Here is an 18935-nt window from a genome sequence, read left to right on the forward strand (position 1 = left end):
CTTACTGACAGTCTTTTTATAAAGTCTTACTAAGCCTATAAAGTCTCTTAATATCTTATTATATGTGATATTTGGCTCCAAAAGATGTACTATTATAGTACATAAAATGTATAATGATTTCTGTAAAAGACAGATAACCTCTAAGGTTTTATAATTTATTATTAGCTAGACATTCAGTTGGATATGTGTGGAAGGGACTATTTTCTCCATCTTTTGAGTTCCAACCTTGGCCTATAAAGCAGGAAGCTCCCCCTATGAGTCCCAAGATGTCAAGTACTCTTTACTCTCCCATTTCTGAGGAGAGGAGAAGTGCCATCTGGTATGTGAACTGGGTAGAAGCAATTGATTAAAGGTGGCAAGCTCTTTCCCCAACTTTTTCAAATCTTCCAGTCTTTAAGAAGAGTATACACTCTTCTGCTATTGCTGTCCTCCCGGGGGAAACATTTGTGAGTCAGGTCCAGACTCTTGCTGCAGAGAAGCATGTCTGTCCAACATGTTCATGTGATTGTTGAGCCTCTGAGAGTGACTAGACTGAGTTCATATGTGCTGGAAAACATACTGTATTTCAAAGACTTAGTTTTCTTAAAATGTAAAATATTTTGTCATTTTTGTATTGATCACATGATAAAATAGCAATACTTAGGACAATTTCACCGATTTTGTTTGATTTTTTAAAATGTGGCTATTAGGAAATTTCAGCCTCCACCTGTGGCACACATGATCGTTCTCCTGGACATCACTAATCTGGGGGCCATCTCTTTGGAACTCATGAATAGGAGGCAGCCCTTCTGAAAAAGCATGTACGCTCTGCAGAACTGACTGTCCATGGCAGGGATGTCTGAAGGTTGAGTGCAGAGAGTAATATGGGGAGGACAAGAATAGCAGAAAACTGACATGGAAAACAAAGCCGCAGTCTCCAGGCCAATTCTACCAACAATAAAGCTGATATTTTCATTTCTGCGTATCTGATTCCATTATCTCCTAACTGATTATAACTTGAGAATGGGAAATGGCAATTATTTTTTGTCTTTTCCTTATTAAAACCCAAGATATGACAGAAATATTTCTGCTCCCCTGGAAGCAGCACAAGCACAAAATTAAGTGATGAACACACGGCAAAGAAAGTGGTCTTCTCTAGGTCCTTAGGGGTTTAAGTTTCAAAAGTGTCTATAGGTTTCAGTGGAGAGTTCCGCCCTGGGTGGTTCTCAGCTGAAACAAAAGTGGCACACAAGTGGGAGGCCTGCCAGGGAAGCAGGCTTCTGAGACAAGTGAGATTCATCAGCAAAACAACACTGACAGCCACTGGGACACTTAACTGAGAGGAACACGGGGCTTAAGTGGGGAAATAGAAATCAGGAAGATAGAGTGACTACGGGCAGGGATATGTGAAACGGATCAGTCTCTGCCAGAGGAGGCAGAATGGATGGATGGATATATTGTCTTTCCTCTAAGGCAGACATATGCTACAGTCAACATCCTGATTGAAGACTTTTTGAAATTTTTAATTATTTAATTAATTAATTAATTTTTTGAGACAAGGTTGCCTAGGCTAGAGTGCAATGATGCAATCACAGCTTACTGCAGCCTTGACCTCCTGAGCTAAAGCAATCCTCCGATCTCAGCCTTCCCTGAGGACAACATATATATACCACCTAATTTTTAAATTTTCTGTAGAAATGGGGTCTCACTACGTTGCCCAGGCTGGTCTCGAACTCCTGGCCTCAAGTGATTCTCCCACCTCAGCCTCCCAAAGCTCTGGGATTATAGGCATGAGCCACTGCGTCTGGCAAAAACTAATCTATTTTGAGAAACTGAAATTTTAAGACTGTCCTTTATGGACTTACAGAACATACCTCTATTATTCACATTATACTACAAATGTTTAAGAAGTTGAAATGATCTCTCATGTCAGCATCAAAGATGGCTGTGGTTTTGGAAACAATAACCAATAACACTGGTTCTTAAAGTGTGATCCACACACTACAAGAGTCTAAGACTCTGTCAGAGAGTTTGCAAAGTCAAAATTATTCTAATAATAATACTAAGATATTATTTACCTTACTCACTGTGCTGACATTTGTACTGATGATGAAAAAGCAATAGTGAGTGAAGCTATGGGGACTTACTATAAATTAAACCATACTGAGTCACTGGATTCCTCATTTTCACTTAAGAATGTTCTATTTAAAACAGTAAAAATTATTAATTTTTTAAAATCTCAACCATTAAGTGCATGTGTTTTTAATATTCTGTGAAGACATATGTACAAATAAAGTTCTTCACTGCATATAGAGGTATGATAAGGCAGATGCATTCTTGCAATTATTTGAATTGTGAGCTGAAGTTGCTGCTTTTTGCATGCAAGGCTACTTTTGCTTAAAAGGACCAGGGATAGACAAACTACGTTATTCAGACTTAAATATCTGGCAGACATTTTCTTCCAAGTGAACAAAGTGAGACTGTGACTTCAAGAAAAATAATACACAGAATTTGTTGTCATGACAAAATTGGAACTTTCCAGCAAAAATTCAAATTTTGGAAAACTTGGATCCACCACTGTAAGGCTGACAGCTTCCCAGTACAGACTTACTGGCTGTGAAAAGTGCTATATTAATGAATGAGATTTAAAAAAAATATTCGCTGCTGCAATCTATCAACATTTGGATGATCTGTATAGCTCAGTGAACTAATACTTCTAAATGCCTTCATGCAATTATATTACAAAATCATACCTGGGAAATAAATCCATTCAAGTGCAATCTAGACCAACAGTTTTAAAGAGACAGGGTACAAAAAGTCCAGTAATATGGCTTCATATTCCACACTGAAATTAGTCTTTAAGACAATATTACATGTTGAGTTTCAGTGTAATATCAAAGAATACTCCAAATAACAGGCTATTACAATACCTCTCCCTTTTCCAAACTCTTATCTGTGTAAGGTTGGGTTTTCTTCACCTACTTCAACCAAAACAGCAACAGACTGAATGTAGAAACTAACATGAGAATCCCACTGTGTTCTATTCAGCCTGACATGTAAATGTAACATGGTGCTATGTTTTCATTATTTTTTTATCTTAGAGATATAGTTGTTTTTCAGTAAATATGTTATTCACATCAACCTATTATGACTCTATTATTAGTATTTTAAAATAAATGAATATGTTTAAAATTTTGTCTTTAACTTCTAATACAATAAATATTACTAGACATAACCTACATAAACAAAAACTCTTTAGGATCCTCAATAATTCTTAAGAATATTGAGACATCCTGAGATCAAAACTTTTGAGAATGACCAATCTATGATAATTATCTAATCAATCACCTAACTATAAAGTACCTACTTTATATTGTGCTAGGACACAGGAAATAATAGATAAAAGGAACCATCCCTGTCCTCAAAAATTTCCAATTTCATGGGCAATGTACTTCTCAATTAACACAACTTAAAAATCGTTTTACTATATAATCTTTAAAAATCTTCATTTCACGTTTCTTGTAAGCATGTCTTTTATAGCTTAATGTCTCCTATGGAAACTAACACTATATATGGCACATAGCAAATGCCTAAATACTTCATGATTCACTCTGAATCTGACATACGGCATCACAGAAAGTCATAATATACATTAAATAAACATTTATATGTAAGTTTCAGACACTGATTACTCATGATGAAAGATGTATTGCCATCCTTAGTGAAAAGACAGTATCGGTAATGTAGAGACCCTGAAGTTACAGTACAATGCATCCTTTTGATCAAGACTTAAGCTTACATGACAAATTCCACTTTTAGGTCAAATTATACCTTTTAAGATTAATGTATTCTATCAGATTTTTATGCCAAACAGGCTGAATAATAGGATAAGAGAGGAAACAATAGCTTATTTTGAAAATCTGAACAACAATGATGCTCTTATGCTGTTTCCATAACTCCAGGAGGCAGAACCAAACAGTGGAGATTAAAATTAGGCAAAAGATACCTTTTATTAAATAAATAAAGCAAGTAAGCAGGGATACTGGCTTAATTATCAATAGAAATGACGTTTGATGGTTAGAAAATAGACTAGATAAGTTCTCAACAATTTTTCTGCTCCAGTCCAAAGGAGGCAACGCGTTTCCCACTAGAAGCAGTGGTTTATGACAATTAATCACAAACGGTGGGAACTGGAAAGGTGAGCATGTGCAAGGTGAGTGGAAAGGGGAGTGGGTAAATGCCTATCCAATTCCAGGTTGAGAAACACCAGGGAAGGTACTAGAGGGCTTTTTAAATTGTATGATTACCTACGAGTTTTTAAAGAAGGATCCCGGCAAACTTCTTAACAGCATTTCATAAGAGAGAGAAGCATTTTTATGCTTTTATCTATGGATGTTGCAGTACTAGCTATTAAAAGCAAATGAAAAGTAGAAAATGTAAAGGCTAAGATTACATATATGTGCCCCACTACTAACCACCTAATACCAAGCAAATAATGTTCTCACTTGCCTTTCAGCCTCTTTTACAACTGTTTTCTTGGATTTCTAACGCACTAACTTATTCTCTGTCTCTTCTATGAAAATGCTTATAACAGCTGAATTGACGAGGAATAGAAGAGCAACTCTAACCTGATTCAACCCCCCCCCCCCAAAAAAAAAAAAAAACAATTTAGACTTGGTACAATGGCACTTTAAACATTTGCATCCTTTTTCCTTCTGCATATTAATTATCTCAAATGACATACAAATTCACTCTCTGACTACATGACATGATACTATTTGTGAATATTTTCCCCAGAGTTTCTAAGAATTCGGCAAATGCACATGGCAATTACCATGAAGGCAGAGAGCCATCTCTGGTATGTTTTACCAGTGGACTGGGTACTCAATTCAGGCCTTGGGAATATTCCTTTCTGAATTCTAACATCTGAACAATTGCTTCTTATTCTTGTTATGCACCCAAGAATTAGCTTACCAGTTCTTTCTAAAAATTTCTTTCTAAATTAAATGTGGGTACACATTTGAAAACTGCACACTGTATATGAACAGTACAGACTTAGTTTACATTTTTAACATCATACACAAGCTGTGGGAACATCTGGTGTTTTGCAAATTTGGGCAAATCCAGCTGCATTGCCTCTTCCAAATGTGTTCTCTGACATCTGCAGGTTATGTTTCATTTTGATTTTTATACTCTGTCTCTTTCTATCTATATAGAACAGCATTGCATGCTTTCAAACATGCAATTTTTCCAAGTTTATACTTTTCCTCTTTGAGCAAAAAATTAAAAGCTTACCAATTAATAAAATGAGAAAAAAATATTGTGGTTAGACTAAAGATATAAAGTTAATTTTAAATGTATCTGTCTCATCTCTCTATAATTTATTTGAATCAGTAGAAAATTGCCTCTAGTTAAGAAATATCTTAAGAAATATCTATGCTTGGATTATGCCATCTGAGAAGAGAAAGCAATATTATAATTAACAGACTGAGTCTCTACTGGGTCAGGTGCACCTCTACCCCAACAAAATACACACATGTGCACCAACAATTGTGCCACCCATTTGCAGGGGCTGGCAGACTTCTTGAAAGAAGTATAAGGTTAAGAAACTAAAGCAATAAGAATGTGAATAACTGAATGTGAATAATTTAAAATCCGTTAACTTAAAGCATCATAAATAACAGCTAAAACGCAAGTGGACTTTACATCCTACTCTCATCTTTAATCATAAATAAATGATTGCGGCTGCCAAGTTTAAAACTCTCTGTCCCCTCCACATACATGCTCACAATTAGCACACAGCCTGGCTGACCATGCTGGCTTCCCTTCCTGCCCTCACATAAAATATTTAATACAACCTCCAGTCTGAGGGTGGAGTAGAAAACTGCCTGGGAGCAAAGGTACCTCCATCTTCCTGGTTGACCTGCCAGCCTGTTAGCCCCGAAGGCTAGTTCACGAGTCTCAACTCTAAGCTGGTTCCTTGGATTTTAAACTCACAACTTGGCTCAGTTCCTTCCCATACACAGTCAGGTTCCTGCCTGGACTTTCTCATTTAGATTCAGCCCTGCTCTGGACACATTCAGGACATGCTGCTCCTACTGGGCTAAAAATGCTCAGGGTTCTCTGGTTCCGCTGCTTTCCCACAATTTTTTGAATGGTTGCAGGTCCCCCGACTCTAGTTGCTTGCTCTATGACTTCATAGAGATAGCACAGTTCACTAGTTAATAGAAAAGGCCATGGGTTAAATCTCCATGAGTTCAAATTGAGTTCTCTATCACCACCTTAACTTTGCTGAGCCTCAGTTTGCTCATCTATAAAACTGGAGTAATAATATCATCTACCTCACAGATTACTCAGCCACAACCTCTGTCCCAAGGAAGTGGAAGTCTAAGAGAGATTCCTGAAGCTAAGCCACACAGCTAATAAGTGAGAGGTTTAGAGTTCAAAGTCAGGTTTATAGGTCTCCAAACACATTCTTTTCAAATATATTATGCCCTTGTCTTTTAAATTCATCCTTATTTTTCTATTTAAAAACAACAAAAATGATTATTTCCTTTTTATAGCACTGGTTGTAAAATTTAAAACCAAGATATATAATTTGAGTTGCAATAAGAATAAAATAAAGAGGTATGTGGTTATCCACAGCTACGAATCTAGTGATATGGTTAAAACTGGCATTCTTCACAGAAGTTGGAACCTCTGCCTGTGCCAATCTCCAGACGAATGATTCATAATTCTTAGTCTTTACACTCTGTTTCCAGGATAATAGTAACTAAAATAAAAATCTTGGGGATAGGATACCGGGCAGCCTTGGTGACTTGCAGGGAAGGAGAAGGCAACAGCAAAGATGGCAAGAGATCAAAAGGGAGCTCCAAAGGTGACAGAGTTCAGCGGTTGAGGCCACAGGCTAAGATTTTCCAGGAGAGAGAATGCCCAGGGTCCAAGTAGTAAAAAATGGCCATTTGTTTAGCAGTGAGGCTGGCTGAGGGGACAGGAACGGGGAGGAGGAGAACCCAAATTATCTACTCTGAGTGAGGCAACACATTGCTGAGGAATTGAGTGGAGGTATTAAGATCCAGTCAAAGAGCTCAGAACTGAGCATGGAGGAGACATCAGAAAATGCAATATGCATTACCTTCGATAATTCTATCACCAAGTTATATACTGCATGACATGCATAAGAACTTATTTTTTTTTTATGTTCTTATTTTTTTGAGACAGAATCTCACTCTGTTGCTAGGCTGAAGTGCAGTGGCATGCTCTCGGCTCACTGCAACCTCCGTCTCCTGGGTTCACGTGATTCTCCTGCCTCAGCCTCCTGAGCAGCACACCACCACGCCCAGCTAATTTCTTTTCTTTTTTTTTTTTTTAAAGTAGAGATGGGGTTTTGCCATGTTGGCCAGGCTGGTCTCAAACTCCTGACCTCAGGTAATCCACCCGCCTCAGCCTCCCAAAGTGTGGGATTACAGGCATGAGTCACTGAGCCCAGCCAATAACTTTTTTAAAGATTCAGTTTAACCCACGCTAAGTTGTTAGCCTGGTTTCTGAGTGTAGGTAATCTCGGCTGGGCACTGGAACTTCTTTATATTTGTCAACTGGAAAGAACAGAATGGCATATTTACTATAAAATGACAAGAGACTTGTATGTAACATGTACAAAGTATAAATTAGAGCAGTCATCTCTATTTTAGCATATTTGTACATTTGTAATAGAGAAAAACAATTTCTCAATTAAAACGTCTCATTGACAGCAAAAAAAAAAAAAAAAAAAAACCTTTCTAAAAAGCCAACATGTAATTATTTTCCAATTCAAGAAAGGAAATAAAAATAAAATCTACAGAATGTAGGAGCGATTTTCATGTCTTCTAACGTGCACAAACCACTTTAAAATATATTTCTGTTTACCTTGGTCACAGCTTTAGGAGAAAACGTAATTGCATCGACCACAGTGATGAGGTCACCTGGGTGGAGACGATCAAAGTACTTCACGCAGACATCATAGGCATGCAGCCACTCCGGTGAAGAGCCTGGGACTTGTTTAATGAGATGAAGGTCTCCAGTCCAGAACAACTTCTGTAACCAGATGGTGTACAGAGAGCTCGGGGAAAGCATCTGTCCATCCTTTTCAGGGATTTTGGGAACAAGTTTGGAAATAGATAAGATATTTTGACTTGAAAGAACTGGCTCCAGTGCCTCAAGAGGACTCATGTTTTCATCTGTCAGCTTTTTGTAATTAAGACCTAGCAGAAAAAAAAGAAAGTAGGTAAGTGGTTCATTCGGATGCAAAAATACAGGTGCTTTCACACGCGCACACAACTCTGTATGTCTGAATGCAAATATCTATCAACTTAGCTATGGTAGCTGGTTTAGGTTTTCTATTAGAAAGATCAGGAAATCTGAGTTCCAGTCACAGCCTGAATCTTACCAGATAGGCCATTCATCTGCTGTGTGCCTCTATTTCCTTGTTTGTACACCAGAGATGACAGTATCTCCATGACTTCTGCATCCCCCACAGCACCTGTTTTCTCCTATCGGTGCATCCACCAAACTGCACTATATTCATTTGTTATTTATCTGCCATTTCACTATTTACTTGAAGGTAAGGACTGAATCTTATTCCCTCATCCTCTGTGTCTAGGCCAGTGTCTCATATGATGACTCAGAAAACAACTGATAAACTGAAGGGAACTCTCACAATTATTATGAATATCAAATAAATACAGATTTGAATGTGCCTTGCAAATTATAAGGTATAAAAATTTAAGAGGTCTTAAGGTGTTTAATTTCTTAGTTATGAGAATAAAGACCATTCTAAGATTTCCACAATTTATCAAAGATTCGAAGACTCTTACTTGAAGTGTTCCACGCATATCTTAAACATACAGGCTCCAGTAGAATGAAATTCTGCTGCACTGGCTATTATAAAGTGTCCTTGGCCTTGCCATTTATATACATAAAATATAACCAATGGGAGTAGTGAAAATATCCTGGAGCAGAACTCCAGAACTTTGGATTTTAGTATCAGGTCTACCATAAGTCACCATGCGACTTTCAACAGGTTTCTTACTTTTTCTTATTTAATTCCCTCAACCACAAGTGAAGGAGTTGGAAAGATAATAACTAAAGTCTATTAGCTTCCAAATTCTGTGGTTTCAGAGCTCTACCGACCATAATGCATGAACAGAATTATGCGCAGAAAATTGACCCCCAGATTTATTTTAAAAGAATGAATTCAAGCAGAGAAAGAACCATCTTACCCGATGCAACAACCTTAAATTTCTTCAGCAGCCGAATGTGGGTTTCTGGTTTAATGGCATACTTCTCCAAACCTGCATAGCCACAGTTTTCCAGAAGAGTGAAATAATACAGCAGCCTTTCGTGATCAAAGCCACCAATCGTGGGATAAATATACCTGACCATGTGCTGGTGAAAGGCTTCTGGATCAGTCCTCAAAGTCTCAAAGAGATGAAGGTCTTGGGCTCTGTTTTCAATTTCTAGTGTGGACAAACTGAAATTAAGAGCAAAGGAACCTTGTTAAGATTTTGTTCCTTTATTAAAGTGATTTTTTTTAACCCAGGAAGAAGCACTACTTCTTATAGCTTCCTTCTTCCTGCCTACTCAAAGAAAGTAAACCACCACCAGAACCCAGTCGGCCTGTATAAAGGGAAACAAATGTGTTGGATGTCTACTAACATTTAACTGACTACATACTCGTCATGTTATTTCATGGGGGTCTACAGCCACCCTGGGAAGTACGCTTTACTTCAAGTTCTTACAGTTGGCAAAGTTGTCTGATGCTTCCCAGCTAGGAAATAAACCATCTGTCAGGGTCTACTCTAAATCATTAATTCATGTCATAAAAAGGGTTTAAAAATCTGTGCTTCTTCACAGAAACATAAACAGGCTTATTTTTTCAGGAATTTAGGAAATGATACAGAAAAGAAAAACCCTAACCCCTTTGGCTTAAGATTTACATCCAAGAGTCTTGCATTAATATTCAATAAACTCAAATTTTATGCTGTCTTCAAATAAAAGAAAAACGGAGAAAAAGTGATAATTAAACTTTCACCTGGATTATCTGCAGTAATGCTACTCACACAAAACACCTATCTTAATATTTTCATCCTAACTTAGATGTTTTTGTAATATAATTTTAAAAAGTCATTTAAGGTTAAACTCTTGGGAAAATAAAAATTAAGGTATTTTTGCTTGGTTGATCGGTTTGTGCTTTTAGAAGGGGGAGGGAAGGGGTTAATTTTGGTATTATGCTTCTCCATGGACAGAATCTGGACACAGCCTCTGGTCTAGTGTAATCTCAATATCCCTTACGGGATGAGTTTCATACTCCCTAACTGTAAGAGTCCTTCGGGCAGCCCTCCACTCACAGAAGTGCCCAGGAGCTAGGGTTCTCCCACTGTGCTCAGCACTGGTTCTCGGAAGCCACAAGGGAAGCATCTAAGGGCAGTAAGTGAGACTTTGGGCAGCCACAAAGTTAGGCTTCACACGGTTCTAAAACAGCTCCTCTGAAATATGACAATTTGCTTATTGAAAGTGCCAAAAGACATGCTTTTGGTTAACGTAGATAAAGTTAGTATAAATCATGTTTTAAAACTTTCGGGAGAATGTGACAACACTTGGGATAAAGAGGGTAAAGTCAAGGCATCAAGTAATTTTTAAAAACTAGTCTTTTTACTTTTGTTTCAAGAAAAGCCTTATTTTTCCATTAAGACACAGTTCAAACATTTAAAAGAATATCCCTATCTATAAATATGTCCCCAGTCACTGGCTCCTCTAAGCTACTGGCATGTGCTGAATATCCTTCCATTCTGTTATGCGTAACATATGTTAACTATTTATTACCTTGTCTATCTCCCTTACTAGACTATGCTGCTGCATAGCATAGATCTTATTACACCATCTTAATCTTTAGTTTCTCAATACCAAGGACCAGTGTGTGGCACAAAGGAAATCTTCAATATATGTCTTATGAATGCCAAATAGACGAGTGGATGAGCAAAAAACTAGGTGTCCTCTATGTACAAGGCACTGTGCTTAGCACTGGGGAGGATTTAAAGACTTACAGCATAGAGTTCTCATCCGAGTTTGAAAATCCAGTTGAATTACAAATACAGTTAAATAATGATGCAAAACAATAGGATCAGCTGACAAGGGGCACATAATTATAGTCCAATTAAGAGTAGTATCACTAAAAGCTGTGACTACAGAGGATGTAGAAATCAATGATAATGGAAGGCTTAGTGAAAGAAGCACTTGAATTTGGCATTGTAGAAAGGAATGAAGCAGAGATAATGTGAACAAAAGAATCAAGACAAGAAAGCAAAAGGCCTGTTAAAGCAACAGTGAATACAAATGGCTGAGTGGTCAGAAAATATTCTTCATACTATCACTATTCAAAGGATACCATCATCTGTGAAAGATACTATACACACAGTGGTATGGGACAGTAAATCACAGAATTTCTTATGTTCCTTCCTAATTTGCAAAACGAAGTCTGAAAACAATGTAGTAAAGAAGTAAATAAGAAAACTGTGTAACTGCAATAAAATAAATCTTATTGACAAAGGTTCGCAGGCAGAACAACGTGTCGAATGGAGGAGAGAAAACAAACTTGTATTTATCATGCTGGTTACTTGTTCGCTAAGTTTAAGTTGGATAATTTCAACTTACAGACGAGAAACTGCCATTCAGAGAGGTTATTTTCTAAGACCAAGAGTCCAGATGTGTCTGGACTCAAAGTACACAACTGCTCATGGCATCACAAGGCAACCATCAATGTCAAGCACCCATGTGAACAATCACTTCAAAACCAGGATTCTTTCTGAAGCGCAGATATGAGTTCTCTCTCCTAGCAGCAATAATCGAAAAGAGTTCTCCTGTCATACTTCATTTGTAACACCTTGAAGACAGACTCATCTACAAAATGGACAAAGACTATATCATAACAGCTTTAGTTCATATGCCTTTGACTTGACTATGAATAAAGTCTCTCTCAATCAACATTACTTTCCCCCTTGCCCACTCACTTACTCTTCTGTGCCTACAGAAGTTTGCCTGCTGTGCAATTTTACCTAATTATCTTGTCAAGACAGATACTGGAATACCTTTACTGGCACATGATAAATACCCAAACCTCCCTTTTCAGTAAATTACAAAGTGCTAAGATCTTTTATAGATGCTAGTAATCAATAACTCATTTTAATCGTTTCCATTGAAAGAAGCTGTTATCTTCCCTTTGGAACAAGAAAAGGGAAATCTTTCTTTGAAATCTTTGTTTAGAAAAAAATTCCAAAGAACTCACATTCAAGAGAATAGAAAGAAATTCTATGAAACCACTGTGGACTTTTCGCTAAACAAATTAATGATTACCCTTAGAACCTGTTTAAGTGCTTTTTCCCTAACCAAGTTTTAGTTATAAAGCAGCTTATATACATAGTGCATATTTAACTTCCAGAGATTAAATAAAGGAAGAAGCTAGCATTAGTTGTACTCAATGCACAAGGAATAAATCATTAGTACTAATCTCACGATTAAGGTGTTCTGTAATGGCTTCTGGTTGTCAGTCACCCAAAAATATGATTCAAGAACATCATGTATTGAAAGGACTTTGATTGTATAAGAAAAACAAATTACTTAAACACATTTTTCTTTACTGAGCTGTGATTAAGTGATAATACAAATCCATTAGCTCGCTGAAAGAAGTGCTTAGAAGGAAAGAGGAAGGAGGAGGCAAGAAGGAAGAGGTGAATAGAGAAGGAAGAAGGGAGACGGCTGTCGGGAAAGGGAGAAGAGAGAACCGAGAGGATGCGGAAGGGCTGGAAGTGAAAATATACAGATAACCTGCCAACACTTTGGCTTTTATTACCTCATTAACCCTCACAATAGCCCTCTGTAAAAGGTCTAATTATTCCTATTCTCTGAAGGAAGCTGAGGCTCAGACAAAACACAACTAGTAAGAGATAGGAGACTGATTCCGAGTTGGGTCTTTCAAGCTCAGCTTTCTGTTTCTACTCAATAAAGCTATGTAGCTGATATTTTCATGCTGAAATTTTATGTTGGGCACAGTTCAGCTACAGTGGCTTGTAAGCATTTTCCCCAACGAGTAAGTTTAAAAGCATGAATATCTGTGAATCCACGTGAATGATCATCACTACTGGTGACTACTGAGCAACAAGACAATCTACTCTCCAAATCACAACTGCTCCCGCCGGAGGAAATCAATCCAAGACCTTAGCACATAAACGCCTCAGGATGAGCTTGATGTAGCAGACTTGATCTACAATGCTGCCTGACAGCTGAATATGTGAGTACTCAAGGAACATGTGGTGGAGATAATCACAGTGTTTTTTAGTTTTGCCAACCTTTTGGCCAAGTGTTGGCAAACTCTAGGGGAGGGACAGTGGGGGGGGCGGTAGGGAGGTTGGGGAGGGATAACATGGGGAGAAATGCCAGATATAGGTGATGGAGGGATGTAGGCAGCAAACCACAATGCAACAATCCTGCATGATCTGCACATGTACCCCAGAACCTAAAGTGCAAAAAATAATAATAATAGCAGTTGTTGCTTAATGGGTATAGAGATTGAAATTTGCAAGATGAAAAGGTTCTTGAGATCTTTTCAAGACAATGTGAATATACTTAACACTTAAAAATGGTTAAATGAAAAAAAAAAAAAAAAGAATGGAATTTAACTAACTTTTCAAGAACACCCAGGGAATAGATGAGAGAATCAATAAAGAGTATTATAGAGTCTATTTCTCAGCATGCTGATATTCAGTGAGTTCCCTTATGGAACGTTTTATGATAGGAACAGAGTGGTAATATTGAAGGCCATAAGAATAGGCTTTGTCTCTTCTATAAGGACAAACTGGTATCCCTAAAGCCTTTTAATTTCTCATAGAATACTAATTCTGACTTATTTATATACTTCATATTACTACCTTGCTAACAAAAAGTTTTAAGGAACACCATAGTATAGAAATAGTAATACAATTTATTGAGCACTTATTAGTGCTAAGCACTAAGTCATCTGATTTAATTCTCACAAAGCATACATCTTATCATTGATATCCATCCTGACTTGAAAAATAATTGTTCAAAAATCAGATGTGCAATGTTAGGTTAACAGGGCCACTCAATGGGTTTGGTAAATCTAGCCTGTTTCCAGAATTAACAATAATAGCTACTGTTTTTTTTAACACCTTCTTCATATCAGGTATTCTGAACAAATCTCTTCAATCTCACAGCAGTTCCGCGAAATGGGCTAGACATAGTCATTTTGCAGAGGAGAAAACTTAGGCATAAAGAGATAAAACAACCTGTCCATCAATAATATTCTACAAGAAGGTCACAGAGCCAGAGCTTGAACCAGGTTTCCATGATTTGAAGCCTGAGCACTTTCCACTGGCTGTAAACATACCAAAATGCACTTTCCTGTTGATGTTTTGTGCCACTATCAGGCGTTTTTGGCTATTTGGGGAAAAACGGTGTTAAGGATCACAATATCAAAACGAAGGCTGAAGGTTACAGATATATGGAAGGAATTCCTTTCAATTTCACAATGGCAGTAATTAGCTTTTCTGTTTTTTAGGGTTTCTAGATTTCTTCTTAGGCACAATGCAGATCACAGTCCTAATCAAGTAATCTTTCCCCTAGACCAAAAGAAAGGGCAAAACCAAATTTAGGGCTCAATTTTAACAACTGTGTAAGACCTATGACCTGAATATGAACATTCAACATTCCTACTCTAACAAATATTTTCACTGGTCTTGTACTTTTGTTTTGATTTTCAATGTCATGACATACTTTTAATAAGCTACTTTACCTTAAATTATAGGGGATTAATAACTAATGCAGGGTTAGATCCTCCTTTCTCTTTATATAAACCACTCTCACATCAACTCTTCAACGGAGCCAGGGTTCTTCAAGAAAAGAAGAGATAGAAGAGAGGGCCAGAATTTAGAATTCCTTGCCGTGTAACAACCTGGACACAAACCTATGTGAACAACAATAACCTTCAGGCACAAATTCTATCTTCTGTTTCAATTCAGAAAAAGGTAAGGTAGATGCATTATAGTTTACTTTTCTCTCCACAGGAAGACCTTGTTCTTACTCATTCTTGCATCTGGGACCAAAATAATCCTACTAGTGAATATGAAATCAGCTCTGGAAAATAGCACAGCATATTCAGAGTCCAAATGACCTGGGACCCTCCCCATGTGTCTGAAGGAGACAATACTAAACTAACCAACATTGAAGAAGGTGGTATCATGATCTCTGGCAACCAAGATAAATCACTTGTATAACCACCTGAGTGACCACAAAGTAGTTATTCGAGTGAAACCAAAGCGTAAGATGTTTGGCCTTCAAATCTGCTGTCTCAAGAAGAGAAAGATGGACGACGTTACCAAATCTGTCAACAGAAAGACATGTTCTGTCACCCATTTAGTTCTCCTTTGCTTACTCTGTCCCAGCCACAATGGTCTTCCTTCAGTTACTCAAAAACACCAAGAACTGTCCTGCCTTTCTTTTTTCATGGCCTGAAATGCCCTTTCCTCCATTCCTCTTCAATAGTCAGCTCTTTCCTCATCATATCCCAAGACAGGCCTTCCCCATCTACTACGTATGCATTTCCTTTATGATGCTTACTGCAACATGCAACTTGCTTTTCGGCAGCTGTTGTGCGGGTCAGGGTAACAGGGGAGGGTTTCCTATTAGAATATAAGCTCCATTAGGACAAAGATATGTCTGTCTTGTTCAGCACTTAACACTATGCTTGGAATACAAAGATACTAAGTAATAACATTTGATGAATAAATGTAGTACTATTGTATCAGCTAGAAGCATCCTCTGTACTTCAAAGTGATCCCATGTCCAAAACTGAAAGGTACTAATCAAATCAGCAGAATTAACAAGAATAACACAAATAATCATAATAGTCTTGATATGGTGTGGTTGTGTCCCCACCCAAATCTCATCTTGAATTGTAGTTCCCATAATCCCCATATGTTGTGGGAGGTAACTGAATCATGGGGGTGGTTATCCCCATGCTGTTCTCATGATAGCAAATGAGTTCTCATGAGACCTGATAAGGTGCTTTTCTGCCTTTGCTTGACACTTCTCCTTCCTGCCGCCCTGTGAAGAAGGTGCCGCTCTTCCCCTTCGTCCTGCACCATGATTGCAAGTTTCCTGAGGCCTGCTCAGCCGTGTGAAACTGAGTCAATTAAACCTCTTTTCTTTATAAATTACCCAGTCTCAGGTATTTCTTCATAGCAGTGTGAGAACAGACTAATACAAATCTAAAAGAGCCACCAGGTCATACACTTGATTTTCTCTAATCTTCACAATACTTTAGGTTGAGAATAATGATCCCTGTAACTGAGAAAACAGTGACTCTAGAGGATTAAGAAACATACTCAAGGCTACATGGTTGGTGGCTATGGGCAGTAGATTCGGATCTTGAAACTTGATCGGACTACAAAACCTATGCTGTCACGAGTAGGCCACAGGTACTCTGGTAGTTACTATTAACTATAAAAATCCACCAACATGTCTAGAATAGCCCAGAGATGAAGATGGCCAAGTCTGGTGACAAATCAGCCTTGAGTTTGCGGGCTCAACATGTCCCAGTAGGACCAAGAGGCTGAGAGAGCCAGTGTCTGCTAGTTGGAAGTGACTCCAGGCATTCATGCCCACCCAAAGCCATCACTGCTATTTAAAACTAGCAAGAAGTTAAAACAACAACAAAAAGAAAGAAATGGGAAAAAAAAAAAAAAAAAAAAAAAAAAAAAGGAAAAAAAAAAAAAAAAAAGAATCCAGCAACTCAAAAAAAAATATGTTTACGAGAATTATCTCTGACAAGAGTGAAATTCCAGGAAAAACTTCCATTAACGAAGCAATGATCATGTGTCAGGTACTACAGGTTACATATTTTACCATTAAATAATTTAGTTTGTATTGTTCCTTGCTTAAAGTTGAGGCAAATGAGCTTCAGAGAAGTGAACTATCTTGTCCATGAACACATATCTAGAAGTGACCCCAATAGGATTTGTTCGATCTAGCTATTTTGATGTTAAGCCTCATGATCCACCTGCTATATAACGCTATCTCACCCCACCCTCTCTGTGTACACGTAGCTGCAAATGTGCTGATGACACCTCCAAAAAAAACATTATTTCTCTTGTAACTTCCCAGTGGCACTCGCTCAGTAAATAAGTGTTGGGCAATTTCTATAGTATTAACAAGGCCGATTTCTAGTAACTTTATTACCAAGTGAGATTAAATAGTAAGGGAAACTGCTGCCTTTTAAGTAGAGAACAGGGAGCACAAAAGATCACTTACTAAATCAGTATTAAGTGCTTTGCCACTCACAAGTAATGATGCCAGGAGGTAATGATTTCCTGCTTTTGTAATTGCTGTCTATCTGCATAATCACAGTGCTATCAGGTATAATGATATGCCAGGAACAGTCCTGCACATCTCTCAATTGCCTGATAATTTATAACATGTTCAAAGACCGAGGAAGTATCCTGTTTGTACAGATACAACATCCTTTCATGTAACATTCAATGAAAGTAAAAAGATATTTAATAAAATGCCAGGATATTTTTAGATGCCAATGTGCATATCATTAAGAACTATTTAACTGAACACATTACTGTGCCTCAAAAATGATGAAGTCCATGCAATATTTATCATAGATAACACTACCACTCATGTAGCAATTTAATAATACTTAAAAATAAAATGTTAACATTTCTAAGTGATTAATAAAAATTAAAGGTGCTAAAAATAGCATTTCTTGACCATTCAGCAGGATTTGACCCCACTCAATACTCACTCCCTTTTTTTAAACTCTTTCTTCCCATGGCTTCCCTAAAAAATAAGATTCCTGTTTTCCCTCTTACCTCTCCTCCTGCTCTCTTTCTGACTCTTGTTAGCAGCCCTTCTTCTAGCATTAAATGTGGAAGACTTCAAGGATTTTGTCAAGTTTCTCCTTTCCTCATTCTCTCTTCCTTCTCCAAGCACATCCACAACATAAGCTTCTTTATCATCAATGTGCTTATGATTCCAAAGTTAGTATTTCTAGCTCCATTTGAACCCCAGATCTGTAAGATCCAACTGCCAACTTGGCCTTTTCTCTTGGCTGTTTCAGTATGTATAACTTCCTCATTCCCTTCTCTTATTTCTTTTTTTTTTTTTTTTCCTGAGACAGAGTCTCAGTCTGTTGCCCAGGTTAGAGGGCAAAGGCACGATCTCTGCTCACTGCAACCTCCACCTCCTGGGTTCCAGCAGTTCTCCTAGCTCAGTCTCCCCAGTAGCTAGGATTACAGATCCCCACCATCATGCTCAGCTAATTTTTGTATTTTTAGTAGAGATAGGGTTCCTCCACATTGGCCAGGCTGGCCTCTAACTCCTGACCTCAAGTGATCTACCCGTCATGGCCTCCCAAAGTGTTGGGATTACAGGCGTGAACCACTATGCCAGCCTCCCTTGCCTTTTCCTCACACTCCCTTCAACATTCCTTACCTCACTGGGTGCTTCCTATCTCACCGAGTGATGCCACCATCTAGCAAGTGAGCAAGTAAGAACCTAGGGATGCTTTTGACACCTCCCCCTTTTACCCACCTTCACATCTTGTTTCTCTTTATCAACCAATATATTAAGTTCTATCTATTTCACCTTTAAAATCTCTAAAACCCACTCTGGCCTCCTTTTCTGTACTTCAAGTCCCTATTCCAAGCAATGGTCACCTGGCAAGCCGTCTGTTACCATAATAGCTCCCTAATTGGTCTACATATGTCCACCCTAACTTTTCTAAAATCTTTCAACACAGTAGCCAAAGTGCCCTTATCGAAATGCAAATCTGGTCATACTATGTTCTTGTTCACCAGAATCCTTAATTAGCCTTCTATTACTGTAGGCTTCATTTATTATTC

At 37.9% G+C, this 18935-nt stretch overlaps 1 protein-coding gene across 2 annotated transcripts in view; it reads right to left on the reverse strand.

Moving 5' to 3' along the window:
* Window positions 1-18935, reverse strand: part of NBAS (NBAS subunit of NRZ tethering complex) — a 381587-nt gene that overhangs the window by 94722 nt on the left and 267930 nt on the right. For both annotated transcript variants that reach the window (XM_017526040.2, XM_017526057.2), the window contains 2 exons: window positions 9237-9487; window positions 7885-8219 (listed from right to left, as the gene is read on the reverse strand). In XM_017526040.2, coding sequence (XP_017381529.1) covers window positions 7885-8219; window positions 9237-9487 — 586 coding nt within the window. The remainder of the gene's footprint in view (window positions 1-7884; window positions 8220-9236; window positions 9488-18935) is intronic.

This window comes from Cebus imitator, unplaced genomic scaffold, assembly GCF_001604975.1.
Source record: "Cebus imitator isolate Cc_AM_T3 unplaced genomic scaffold, Cebus_imitator-1.0 Scaffold1, whole genome shotgun sequence".
NCBI classification, from domain to species: domain Eukaryota; kingdom Metazoa; phylum Chordata; class Mammalia; order Primates; family Cebidae; genus Cebus; species Cebus imitator.